The following is a 14861-nucleotide window of genomic DNA, read 5'->3' as shown; positions in this document are numbered from 1 at the left end:
TCCGGTAATACAGTGTGAAAATGTATGCACTCACTAACTGTAAGTCGCTCTGACTAAAATGTAAAATGTAAAATGTAAAGAGAAATCTACGGTAATCAAAACCCATGGGAGCAGTTGGATAGATTAAGGTGAGTAGCGGTATTCTGGGACATTTCACAGTTGTAATCCTGTTCTGTAGTTTTTCATCCGGACAGGGGATATCAGGCACAGCTGGCCGTCAGTTTCAATATGTGAACCTGTAATGTTTTAGGAGAATAGGAAGGAGAATGGTAATAAAAAGAAAATGGCTCAAGAGTGCTGTAGTTTAAAGAAAGAACAACTGCTTTATATGTGTGAATAAGGGTTATGATTGTATTTTGACTCCATTTATGTTGTTGCAAAGATTCTGTAAAACCTGTAATTCTCTCAGACCCACAATATTGACCTCTCTCTTTCTCTCTCTGTTTCTCCTCAGGTCTAGTGACTATGGCACCACCTACGGCAAGCTCAACCTGATGCCTGGGACAACTATCGTGGTCTCTAACTTCTACATCTGCCCCACCAACAAGAAAAAGGTAGGAAGTCTTCAGCCTGCTTTGTCTATAGTCTCCCCTCCACTCACCTGCATCGACATTATAGCTGCAATTAGTTATTGGCAACTTCCTCTTAGTACTCTCACCTTGAAGACAGTTATTGTCGAGAGATGCTTTAGGACAGCTTGGTGACATGGTTTTAGATAGGGTTCTTTTATCGGTTTTCCGTTAAAACAATAAGAAAAATGTGTTAAATTCCTTGTGAATTCCAAAGTTTACGACAATGGCGTAGTAGTGAACAGTCGACTCCAAAATAATTGATTCCTCGACTCCTTGCAAGTCGACTCCCAGTGTCGACTCCCATTTCTGAGTGTCAAGAATCGATTCCGCTAGGAATTGACTCCTAAGATTCAGTATTTTTCGAACGGAGGAGACTGATTAGTTGCCGTACTTCCGTGAACACAAACACTTGCATCTTTCATAGCGAGCTAGCGTGGAACAGAGAGAGAGGGGAGGGGCACCGTAAAGGCAGGTCGGCCACCAGGCAGACAGAGTCAGGACCGTGCACTAAGCCTATCTATCGGCAATCAAAAGGTGTATCTTGCAATGGAATTCCTTATTTGCAATTTCTTAGCTTGCAACTTCAGTAAAGCAGGGCCTATCATCAAAGAATAGGCTATGATATTCTACACGCAACAGACTGAAGACTGAACACACACTCGCATCATTAGCAAAGAGCAAGAGTAGGCGAGCCAGCGCGAGGGAGAGAGTTGACGGGGCAGGCAGAAAGAATTTCTTGGTAATCTGTATCTTGCAATGTCTTGTCTTGCATGCCTCACAAATTCATCAAAGTAGCCTAAAGATTCCTCTCTTCTTTTATTTAAATTACACAACTTTCCCCAGGCCTTAATAGCCTATCATCTAGTTAGGCTATAACACTGGAAATAATATGTTTTGTGATAACAGTGATTTTAATTTTGTGAAGAAAAAAGATTTTTCTTAACATTAAGGATCCCAACTTCGTTTAAACATTTTAACGTTTAAACGTTCCCACCCTTAGTTTTAGACATAGAGTTGAGCTGTAGAGCTCATGAAACACAAAGTTTAGGAGAAAGTGAGGGCACTCACTCTCACAGATGACTTCAGGTTCAGAGATTTGATTGGACCTGCTCCTTATTGTCCCATTCCACCTCCCGTGGCAGCTTGTCCAATCAATGATCCCCTGGGCCCAGTGCTCTAATCAATAAGAGGTTGAGGAGATTAAACAAAGTAACTCATCCATCCCCTCCATTCCACCAATTCCCAAATTCACCTGGGACTCACTGACTCATCCTCCAGGGTCAGACACATACACACACACACTTTCGAGATGGTTGGGGACGAGACACTGGTAGCGGTTAATTGCCTGGGAATAGACACCGTTGCCCTAGAGCACACAAAGAACTATACATACCTCAGCCTAAACATCAACACCACAGGCAACTTCCAGAAGGCTGTGAATGATCTAAGAGACAAGGCAAGAAGGGCTTTCTACGCCATCAAAAGGAACATAGAACTCAACATCCCAATTAGGATCTGGTTAAAAATACTTCAATCAGTATATAATCCATTGCCCTCTATGGTTGTGAGGTCTGGAGTCCATTCACCAACCAAGAATTCACCAAATGGGACAAACACCCAATTGAGACTCTGCATGCAGAATTCTGTAAAAAAATATATACTTTGTGTGCAACACAAAACCCCAAACAATGCATGCAGAGCAGAATTAGGACTATACCCCATAGTTATCAAAATCCAGAAAAGAGATGTTAAATTTTACAGCCACCTAAAAGGAAGCAATACATTCCACCACAAAGCCCTCACCTACAGAGAGATGAACCTAGAGAAGTCCCCTCACCAGGAGGGAGGGAGAGAGAATCTTAGAGAGACTGAGAGCGAGGGAAAGTGGGAGAGAGACCGAAAGAGAGAGAATCTGAGAGAGAATCTAAGAGAGAGTGGGTCAACAGGGGGAGATTGGTGTCACGGGGTCCTGACTGTGAGCTGTGAGTGTCTGCGTTCTGACAGTGGGAGGTCTGGGAATAGGAACTGTGGATCAGCTTGGTATTTAAACCCACCCCAGGGCTAGCAGGAGGGTATTGCTATCAGTGGGAGCCCAACCACTGCTATGTGTGTGTGTGTCTCTGTTTGTCTGTCTGTGTGTGTGTGTACATGTACGCGCGTGTGCCTGTTTGTCTGTGTGTGTGTGTGTGTACATACAGTGCCTTGAAAAAGTATTCAGACCCCTTGGATTTCTTCACATTTTCTTGTGTTACAAAGTGGGATTAAAATATATTTAATTGTCATTTTATGTCAACAATCTACACAAAATACTCTGGATTGTATTTTTTTGTATATACGGTGCTGTGAAAAGTATTTGCCTCCTTTCTAATTTACTTTTTTGCATGTTTTTGATACTAAATGTTATCCGATCTTCAACCAAAACCAAATATTACATAAATGGAACCTGAGTGAACAAATAACACAACAATTACATATTTATTTCATTTATTTCATAAACAAAGTTAATCCCAATTGAGATGTTGTGGCTGGACTTGAAACGAGCAGTTCATGCTTGAAAACCCACAAATGTCGCTGAGTTAAAGCAGTTCTGCATTCAAGAGTGGTCCAAAATTCCTCCACAGCAATGTGAGAGACTGATCAACAACTTCAGGAAGCATTTGGTTTCAGTCATTGCAGCTAAAGGTGGCACAACCAGTTATTGAGTGTAAGGGGGCAATTACTTTTTCACACAGGGGAATTGGGGGTTGCATAACTTTGTTAATTAAATAAATGAAATAAGTATCCATTTTTTTTGTTATTTGTAAACTCAGGTTCCCTTTATCTAACATTAGGTTTTGGTTGAAGATCTGATAACATTCAGTCTCAAAAATATGCAAAAATAGAGAAAATCAGAAAGGTGGCAAATACTTTTTCACAGCACTGTAACACTGTATATATATATATATATATATAAAAAATGTATAACAAAACTGTATAGTCGTTGCATAAGTATTCAACCCCTTTGTTTAGGCAAGCCTAAATTAGTTCAGGATTCAAATGTGGCTTAACAAATCACATAAATTACATGGACTCACTTTGTGTGAAATACAGTGAGGGAAAAAAGTATTTGATCCCCTGCTGATTTTGTACATTTGCCCACTGACAAAGACATGATCAGTCTATAATTTTAATGATAGGTTTATTTGAACAGTGAGAGACAGAATAACAACAAAAAAATCCAGAAAAACGCATGTCAAAAATGTTATAAATTGATTTGCATTTTAATGAGGGAAATAAGTATTTGACCCCTCTGCAAAACATGACTTAGTACTTGGTGGCAAAACTCTTGTTGGCAATCACAGAGGTCAGACGTTTCTTGTAGTTGGCCACCAGGTTTGCACACATCTCAGGAGGGATTTTGTCCCGCTCCTCTTTGCAGATCTTCTCCAAGTCATTAAGGTTTCAAGGCTGACGTTTGGCAACTCAAACCTTCAGCTCCCTCCACAGATTTTCTATGGGATTAAGGTCTGGAGACTGGCTAGGTCACTCCAGGACCTTAATGTGCTTCTTCTTGAGCCACTCCTTTATTGACTTGGCCGTGTGTTTTGGGTCATTGTCATTCTGGAATACCGATCCACGACCCATTTTCAATGCCCTGGCTGAGGGAAGGAGGTTCTCACCCAAGATTTGACGGTACATGGCCCCGTCCATCGTTCCTTTGATGCGGTGAAGTTGTCCTGTCCCCTTAGCAGAAAAACACCCCTAAAGCATAATGTTTCCACCTCCATGTTTGATGGTGGGGATGGTGTTCTTGGGGTCATAGGCAGCATTCCTCCTCCTCCAAACACGGCGAGTTGAGTTGATGCCAAAGAGCTCCATTTTGGTCTCATCTGACTACAACACTTTCACTCAGTTCTCCTCTGAATCATTCAGATGTTCATTGGCAAACTTCAGACGGCCCTGTATATGTGCTTTCTTGAGCAGGGGGACCTTGCGGGCGCTGCAGGATTTCATTCCTTCACGGCGTAGTGTGTTACCAATTGTTTTCTTGGTGACTATGGTCCCAGCTGCCTTGAGATCATTGACAAGATCCTCCCGTGTAGTTCTGGGCTGATTCCTCACCATTCTCATGATCATTGCAACTCCACGAGGTGAGATCTTGCATGGAGCCCAACTGTTGTCACCTTCTCACCAAGCTGCTTGGCGATGGTCTTGTAGCCCATTCCAGCCTTGTGTAGGTCTACAATCTTGTCCCTGACATCCTTGGAGAGCTCTTTGGTCTTGGCCATGGTGGAGAGTTTGGAATCTGATTGATTGATTACTTCTGTGGACAGGCGTCTTTTACACAGGTAACAAGCTGAGATTAGGAGCACTCCCTTTAAGAGCGTGCTCCTAATCTCAGCTCGTTACCTGTATAAAAGACACCTGGGAGCCAGAAATCTTTCTGATTGAGAGGGGTTGAAATACTTATTTCCCTCATTAAAATGCAAATCAATTTATAACATTTTTGAGATGCGTTTTTCTGGATTTTTTTGTTGTTATTCTGTCTCTCACTGTTCAAATAAACCTACCATTAAAATTATAGACTGATCATTTCTTTGTCAGTAGGCAAACGTACAAAATCAGCAGGGGATCAAATACTTTTTTCCCTCACTGTAATAGGGGCTGACCTGATTTTTGGATGACTAACCCTTTCTCTGTCCCCCATACATACAACATCTGTAAGATCCCTCAGTCAAGTAATTAATTTCAAGCACAGATTCATCTACAAAGACCAGGGAGCTTTTCGAAAGCCTTACCAAGAAGGGCAGTGATTGGTGGATGGGTAACAATAACAAATCAGACATTGAATATCTCTTTAAGCATGGTTAATAATTATGCTTTAAACCACCCAGACACATCAAAGATAGAATCGTCCTTCTGAACTGAGCTGCATGACAGGAATGAAACAGCTCAGGGATGTTACCATTTGTGATTTTAAAATAGCTACAGAGATCCATGTCTGTGAAGCTAGAAAACTGAGGATGGATCAATAACATTGTAGTGACTACACAATAATGACCTAAATGACTGAGTGAAAAGAAGAATACAAATATACAAAACTTGCATCTTGTATGCAAGAAGGCACTAAAGTAATACTGCAAAAAAACACAGCAAAGGAATACAGTTTTTGGCCTAAATGTAAAGCCTTACGTTTGGGGCAAATCCAACACACCACATCACTGAGTAACTGCCTCCTTATTTTCAAGCATGGTGGTGGCTGCGTCATGGTGTGGGTATGCTTGACATCGGCAAATACTGGGGAGTTTTTCACCTGCTTTAGTCTGGTTTACACCAGAGACTGGGAGAGGAATTCACCTTTCAGCAGGACAAATCTACACTGGAGTTGCTTACCAAGAAGACAGTGAGTGTTAAGTTACAGTTTTTACTTAAATCTGCTTGAAAATGTATGGCAATAGTTGAAAATTGCTGTCTAGCCATGATCCCCAACATCTTGCCAGAGCTTGAAGAATTTTGAAAAGAATAATGGCCAAATATTGCACAATCCAGGTGTGCAAAGGTCTTAGACACTCACAGCTGTAATCGATGCCAAAGGTGTTTCTAACATGTATTGACTCAGAGTGCTGAATACTTATGCAAGGACTATATTTTAGTTATTCAATTTCTATTAATCTTTATAAAATGTTAGAATTGTTCTTCCACTTTGACATTACAGAGTAGTTTGTGTAGATTGTCAAAGAATGACAATTAAATCCATTTTAATCCCACTTTGTGTAATACAATAAAATGTGAAGAAATCCAAGGGGTCTGAACACTTTTGAAAGGTACCTTATGTGTGAGTGTGTGTGTGTGTGTGTGTGTGTATGTGTACAGAGGGTCAAAGATCATACCACCAAGACATGCTAACCTCTCACCATCACCAAGGTTAGCATGTCTTGGCGGTATGATCTTTGACCCTCTATAAATTTCTTACTCATCGTTAATTTTGACCCGTACCTTTTTGAGAGAAAAAAAGCTTACTTGTTAAACGAAATCTCTTTGTTAAACAAACTCTCTTTCTCTGAGCAATTGTATTAGTATAATCATTAGTATAATCATAGTCATTATTGCTCTTATTTATCAATGGTGTCAATAATTATGGGCCCCACTGTATATATACTTGTGTGTGTACATGTGCGTGCATCTGCAAGTGCGTGCATGACATGTTTTTGTTGCAACGGTGTACATTGCATGTGTTTGTCAGAGTATGTTTGTGTGTGTCTGTCTGTCTGTGTGTGTTTGTGTGTTTGTGTACAGTGTGTAATGACTACCAAGAGGTCATACAAAATGCACAGTCTAGGGCCGGGATGGACAACTGGCGGCCCGCAGGCACTACAGCTTTTGTAAGCGCGCGGAACAATTAAAAAATATATTGAAAAAATATATATACAGTTGAAGTCAGAAGTTTAGATGCAGTGGGGGAAAAAAGTATTTAGTCAGCCACCAATTGTGCAAGTTCTCCCAGTTAAAAAGATGAGAGAGGCCTGTAATTTTCATCATAAGTACACGTCAACTATGACAGACAGAATGAGGAAAAAAAATCCAGAAAATTACATTGTAGGATTTTTAATGAATTTATTTGCAAATTATGGTGGAAAATAAGTATTTGGTCACCTACAAACAAGCAAGATTTCTGGCTCTCACAGACCTGTAACTTCTTCTTTAAGAGGCTCCTCTGTCCTCCACTCGTTACCTGTATTAATGGCACCTGTTTGAACTTGTTATCAGTATAAAAGACACCTGTCCACAACCTCAAACAGTCACACTCCAAACTCCACTATGGCCAAGACCAAAGAGCTGTCAAAGGACACCAGAAACAAAATTGTAGACCTGCACCAGGCTGGGAAGACTGAATCTGCAATAGGTAAGCAGCTTGGTTTGAAGAAATCAACTGTGGGAATTATTATTAGGAAATGGAAGACATACAAGACCACTGATAATCTCCCTCGATCTGGGGCTCCACGCAAGATCTCACCCCGTGGGGTCAAAATGATCACAAGAACGGTGAGCAAAAATCCCAGAACCACACGGGGGGACCTAGTGAATGACCTGCAGAGAGCTGGGACCAAAGTAACAAAGCCTGCCATCAGTAACACACTACGCCGCCAGGGACTCAAATCCTGCAGTGCCAGACGTGTCCCCCTGCTTAAGCCAGTACATTTCCAGGCCCGTCTGAAGTTTGCTAGAGTGCATTTGGATGATCCAGAAGAGGATTGGGAGAATGTCATATGGTCAGATGAAACCAAAATAGAACTTTTTGGTAAAAACTCAACTCGTTGTGTTTGGAGGACAAAGAATGCTGAGTTGCATCCAAAGAACACCATACCTACTGTGAAGCATGGGGGTGGAAACATCATGCTTTGGGGCTGTTTTTCTGCAAAGGGACCAGGACGACTGATCCGTGTAAAGGAAAGAATGAATGGGGCCATGTATCATGAGATTTTGAGTGAAAACCTCCTTCCATCAGCAAGGGCATTGAAGATGAAACGTGGCTGGGTCTTTCAGCATGACAATGATCCCAAACACACCGCCCGGGCAACGAAGGAGTGGCTTCGTAAGAAGCATTTCAAGGTCCTGGAGTGGCCTAGCCAGTCTCCAGATCTCAACCCCATAGAACATCTTTGGAGGGAGTTGAAAGTCCGTGTTGCCCAGCGACAGCCCCAAAACATCACTGCTCTAGAGGAGATCTGCATGGAGGAATGGGCCAAAATACCAGCAACAGTGTGTGAAAACCTTGTGAAGACTTACAGAAAATGTTTGACCTGTGTCATTGCCAACAAAGGGTATATAACAAAGTATTGAGAAACTTTTGTTATTGACCATATACTTATTTTCCACCATAATTTGCAAATAAATTCATTAAAAATCCTACAATGTGATTTTCTGGATTTTTTTCCTTATTTTGTCTGTCATAGTTGACGTGTACCTATGATGAAAATTACAGGCCTCTCTCATCTTTTTAAGTGGGAGAACTTGCACAATTGGTGGCTGACTAAATACTTTTTTTCCCCACTGTACACTTAGGTTGGAGTCATTAAAACTCGTTTTTCAACCACTCCACACATTTCTTGTTAACAAACTATAGTTTGGGCAAGTCGGTTAGGATATCTACTTTGTGCATGACACAAGTAATTTTTCCAACTATTGTTTACAGACAGATTATTTCACTTATAATTCACTGTATCACAATTCCAGTGGGTCAGAAGTTTATATACACTAAGTTGACTGTGCCTTTAAACAGCTTGGAAAATTCCAGAAAATGATGTCATGGCTTTAGAAGCTTCTGATAGGCTAATTGACATAATTTGAGTCAATTGGAGGTGTACCTGTGGATGTATTTCAAGGCCTACCTTCAAACTCAGTGCCTCTTTGCTTGACATCATGGGAAAATCAAAAGAAATCAGCCAAGACCTGTGTAGTCTGGTTCATCCTTGGGAGCAATTTTCAAACGCCTAAAGGTCTCCACGTTCATCTGTACAAACAATAGTGCGAAAGTATAAACACCATGGGACCACGCAGCCGTCATACCGCTCAGGAAGGAGATGCGTTCTGTCTCCTAGAGATTAACGTACTTTGGTGCGGAAATTGCAAATCAATCCCAGAACAACAGCAAAGGACCTTGTGAAGATGCTGGAGGAAACCGGTACAAAAGTATCTATATCCACAGTAAAACGAGTCCTATATCGACATAACCTGAAAGGCCGCTCAGCAAGGAAGAAGCCACTGCTCCAAAACTGCCATAAAAAAGCCAGACTACGGTTTGCAACTGCACATGGGGACAAAGATCGTACTTTTTGGAGAAATGTCCTCAGGTCTGATGAAACAAAAATAGAACTGTTTGGCCATAATGACCATTGTTATGTTTGGAAGAACAAGGGTGTGCTTGCAAGCCAAAGAATACCATCCCAACCGTGAAGCAAGGGGGTGGCAGCATCATGCTGTGGGGGTGCTTTGCTGCAGGAGGGACTGGTGCACTTCACAAAATAGATCGCATCATGAGGAAGGAAAATTATATGGATATATTGAAGCAACATCTCAAGACATCAGTCAGGAAGTTAAAGCTTGGTCACATATGGGTCTTCCAAATGGACAGTGACCCCAAGCATACTTCCAAAGTTGTGGCAAAATGGTTTAAGGACAACAAAGTCAAGGTATTGGAGTGGCCATCACAAAGCCCTGACCTCCAGCCTATAGACAATTTGTGGGCAGAACTGAAAAGGCGTGTGTGAGCAAGGCCTACAAACCTAACTCAGTTACACCAGCTCTGTCAGGAGGAATGGGCCAAAATTCACTCAACCTATTGTGGGAATCTTGTGGAAGGCTTCCCGAAACATTTGACCCAAGTTAAACAATTTAAAGGCAATGCTACCAAATACTAATTGAGTGTATGTAAACTTCTGACCCACTGGGAATGTGATGAAAGAAAGAAAAGCTGAAATTAATGATTCTCTCTACTATTATTCTGGCATTTCACATTCTTAAAATAAAGTGGTGATCCTAACTGACTTAAGACAGGGAATTTTTACTAGGATTAAATGTCAGGAATTGTGAAAAACTGAGTTTAAATGTATTCGGCTAAGGTGTATGTAAACTTCTGACTTCAACTGTATACACAAGATGCAATTTCTAAATTTGGATGTGCATCAACAGTCACTCAATTAGACCATGTCAGCTAAACATTTTTGTCTAGCGGTCAGCTACAGTATCTAAACTTGTAGTAAGTATGGTTGAATTACCGACCGGTGTGGGGCTCATTGATCATCAGTTATCATATTAAAAACTGCAAACATTTGACTCCACCCTATGGCAAAATGTGTAGAATTGCAGGAAATTAGCCGTAAAACTGCTAATGTTTCCCTCCAACCCATGGCAAAAACGACTAGAATTGCATGAAATGAGTTATAAAATTGCTAAATTGTATCCATGCCCCATGGCAAAATGTGTGTGTGAAGGGGGTATGGATGAGGGTACACAGACCCACAAACAACTGCGGCCCCTCATGATGAGTTAAATTTTTTGGTGGCCCCCACCCCCATCAAAGTTGCCTGGTCTAGGGTGACCACATGTCCCGGATTGTGCGGGACAGTCCCGCATTTTGGCCCTTTGTCCCGAGTCGCACAACCAAATAATCATGTCCCATTTTATCAACAAACTCAAACACCACTAATTTTGAAAAAAAGGTTGACTTGTCTCATATTTCAGTCAGACATTCCAACCTGTCTCTTGCAATTAGGTTGCGCTCATGAAAATGTATATATCATAAGGATGTGGTACTGATGATGTTTAACACTGCTCCAATCGTTGTTTAGATCGCTGCAATGTGGTCTCGGAGTATTCGTATTATTCTGTACATAATTCAGCGATACTCCATTTAGTATGATATGTTACGTTTTGTATGGTATGTATTAATGTGTGGATGTCCATCACCCAATTCGGGTTATATGTTTGCGAATTTTCAAAACATACAATATATTAGGAATTTGCAAAACGTATGATATGTTACGAATTCTAGCTAGGTGGCTAACGTTAGCTAGCTAGCTAATGTTAGCTAGGCTAGGGGTTAGGGTAAGAGTTTAGGATTAAGTTTAGGAGTTAGGTTAAAGGGTTAATGTTAGGGTTATGGGAAGGGTTAACTAAAAGGGTTAATGGTAGGGTTAGGGGAAGGGTTAGCTAACATACTAAGTAGTTGCAAAGTAGCTAAAAAGTAGTAAGTAGATGAAATGTTGCTAATTAGCTATAGTGATGAGATTCGAACTCGCAACCTTTGGGTTGCTAGATGCTCGTATTACACATCAACCACGACCAACCACCTTACTTTCGTTTTGCCTTATGTAACCATCTGTCTTATGTAAACATACCAATCGTAACATATCATACTAATTTGAGTGTCCCGGATTTAAGTTTACTATGTTACGTCTAGTCTATGAGACTAGGATGTGAGATTTGATATTCTGCACAAGACGAGACGTAGGCCAATGACCAATCACATTTCTCAAATCCTTTGGGGCAAAATTCTAGCTAAACTTAGAAAGGACAGTTAGGACTACAAAAGTGTGCTTCTGACGAAGAGCTACAGAAGTAAGTAAATAGCCGTATTAGACTGAAAGATATAAGGTAATTTTGTCAAACTTGTGAGGCTCTCCATGCTCATTAGTTGCTCATTCAACATATTTGCTGCTACTTCACTCAATCCCGTTTTAAGTCTCCCTTCCTAACTGTTTTACATTCCCTGCCCAAAAAAGTTTTTCATGTTGGCTACACTGTCCCGCAAATGTCCCGCAAAATCACGCTGTTGTCCCACACTTTTCTCCCTGAGATCAATAATCCTAATCACATGAGACACACAAAGAGAAAGCGGTCGGTAAGACCCTATGATAGGATTACATGGGGAAAAGGTGTGAGGGGCTCCAGGTAATCAATAATAAGTCCAGAGGCAATTAGAGGAAAAGGTGTAGGGCTCAGACAGATCACGCCAACCCTTCCTTCTAGTGCCTCAAGGACTGGTCACTTGATACACTTCACCACAAATAGCCTCTGAATAGCCTCTTCAACACAAATAGCCTCTAAATAGCCTCTTCAACGCAAATAGACTTTAAATTGACTTTTAGATGTAACACTAGTCTATAGCCGATACATCTGTATTTGAATCAGACCTGGGTTCAAATTGTATTTACAATCCTTCAAATACTTTGAGCATTTGGTTGAGCCTGCCTTAAGTGCCAGATGGGTGGGGTTTTGCACTTTTTTCCTCCCATCTTAATCGCCAGGCATGCTAAATCAAGCACAGCAAAGTATTTGAAAGAATACAAATAATATTTGAGTCCACGACGGATTTGGGTTCCCCTCAGGCTAGGTTGAAATTTACATTGCCCGTCAATTCTGCAGAGTTAAAAAGGGTTTGTTAACATGGGGACCGGCTAGATTAAAGGTCATTGATCCAGGACAGGAGCATCTGTTAGATGGCGTGGTGGACTTGTGACTGGCCCAGCCACGTGTGAACGTCTCAGAGATCAGACAGAGAAGAAGAGAGAGTTATACTGCCCAAAGATAACCTTGTAGTACAGAGAGATTCACTCTATTCACAACAGGAGTGACGTGAGAGAGAGAGAGAGAGAGAGAGAGAGAGAGAGAGAGAGAGAGAGAGAGAGAGAGAGAGAGAGAGAGAGAGAGAGAGAGAGAGAGAGAGAGAGAGAGAGAGAGAGAGAGAGAGAGAGAGAGAGAGAGAGAGAGAGAGAGAGAGAGAGAGAGAGAGAGAGAGAGAGCAGGCTGACTGACTGACTGACTGACTGACTGAGCTGTGGTGGACTAGAATTGGTGTGGATCTGGGTTGGGTTGTTCTTTCTCTCCTTTCATTTGGACATACAGTACCATATACTTATCTATGATGGACAGTCAAATAGCAGGCTAATTATGCCTGGACAGATCACTGTCTGACTCTCTCCTTGAAAACTCCTCCACTCTCGATAGAAAAATTTAATGGAAGCAAGACAATTTTAGAAAATTTGTTCTAAAACAATTTTTTCTCCTTTGTCCAGCGTTATCTCAGGCTAGAGGAGCCGCACAGGCAATTATGAAGGAAATTATGGGCGGAATCTGTTCAATAGCATTGATAGGACCCGCATTCTAATTGAAGTTGACTTTCTAGGCAGATAGAGAAAATTCACTGAGAGAAAAGTGTTTAGCCAATGTTTGGGGGAGTAGCTAGCTTTATATATATATATATATATATATATATATATATATATATATATATATATACATATATATATATATATATATATATATATATATATATATATATATATATAGAGAGCGAGAGAGAGAGAGAGAGAAATTCGAGGGTGCATACCTAAGATCAGATAGGACACCAGATAAGAAAGGAGAATTAAACCAGATAGGACAGACTGACCCTAGCCCCTCGGCACATAGACTATTGCAGCATAGATACTGGGGACTGAGACGGGGGGGGGGTCGGGGGACACTGTGGCCTCGTCCAAAGATACCCCCGGACAGGGCCAACCAGGCAGGATATAACCCCACCCATTTTGCCAAAGCACAGCCCCTACACCACCAAAGGGATATCAACAGACCACTAACTTCCGACCTTGAGACAAGGCGGAGTATAGCCCACAAAGATCTCCCTAACCGCATGAGCCCAAGGGGGCGCAAAACCGGACAGGAAGATCACTTCAGTGACTCAACCCATTCAAGTCGAGTATACCAGTGACTCAGCCCCCATAATAGAGTCAGAGACAGAGAATCCCAGGGGAGGGAGGGGAGCCGGCAGAGACAGCAAGGGTGGTTTGTTACTCCAGTGCCTTGCCGTTCACCTTCTCAACCCTGGGCCAGACTACACTCTATCGTAGAACATACTGAAGAGATGAGTCTTCAGTAAATACAGAAAGGTTGAGACCGAGTCTTCGTCTATCACATGGATCGGCAGACCATTCCATAAAAAATGAGCTCTATAGGAGAAAGCCCTGCCTCGAGGTGTTTGCTCACAAATTCTAGGAACAATAAGGAGGACTGCGTCTTGTGACCATAGCATACCTGTAGGTATGTACGACAGGACCAAATCAAAGAGATAAGTAGGCGCAAGTCCATGTAATGCTTTGTAGGTTAACAGAATACCTTGAAATCAGCCCTAGTCAGAGGCTAGCACTGGAGTAATATGATCATTTTCTTTGTTCGTGTAAAGATTCTAGCAACCGTATTTTGCACTAGCTGAAGTTCAAAAAGGAATCACCACGTACAATTATGTTTAACCATTTATTAAGAAAAAATTATGCAAGTATTGGCAAAAGAGGTCCTTCAGGGTAGTTCACTGCCCAAGCAAAGTGTCAATATATAAAATTACCTGCAAGCAGTGCGCGCGGTAAGCTATACCAATTCCCCAGTAGGAAAACAGATGGAGTCTGGGGTGGTGGAGGGTACAAAATAAGCAAACACATACTAGCAGTTGTAACAAGCAGTAGCAGGATGTGTGAGCAGAACCGGTGAGCTTAAATAGACCGCCAAATAAGGTAGGCGTGATTGTTACTAGCATCTAAATTATGGAAACTCAGCTGAGGCGGGCACTCGGGTTCCCTTTCTGAACTGGCTTCGCTTTATTTCAGAAAGGAAACACCATGTACATGTTAACCATTTATTAAGAAAGAATAATGCAAGTCTGTGGCGATATAGGCTCTGCTCCTTCAGGGTAGCTCACTGCCCAAGCAAACCGTCAATTTATACAATTGTCTACAAGCAGCTATGTGCAATGTACGTTAT

The 14861-nt window shown here is 41.5% G+C and overlaps 1 protein-coding gene across 1 annotated transcript in view; it reads left to right on the top strand.

Annotated features, from left to right (window-relative positions):
- LOC311113110 (VPS10 domain-containing receptor SorCS2-like) overlaps window positions 1-14861 on the top strand; it is a gene marked incomplete at both ends in the record, with an annotated part of 337488 nt that overhangs the window by 160866 nt on the left and 161761 nt on the right. Inside the window, 1 exon segment of the mRNA XM_084156253.1 lies at window positions 455-554. Coding sequence (XP_084012379.1) covers window positions 455-554 — 100 coding nt within the window.

Source organism: Coregonus lavaretus (assembly GCF_964263955.1).
Source record: "Coregonus lavaretus genome assembly, chromosome: 39".
Classification (NCBI taxonomy): domain Eukaryota; kingdom Metazoa; phylum Chordata; class Actinopteri; order Salmoniformes; family Salmonidae; genus Coregonus; species Coregonus lavaretus.
Note: the sequence above shows the minus strand (reverse complement) of the source record. Positions and strands in the feature narration are given on the sequence as shown.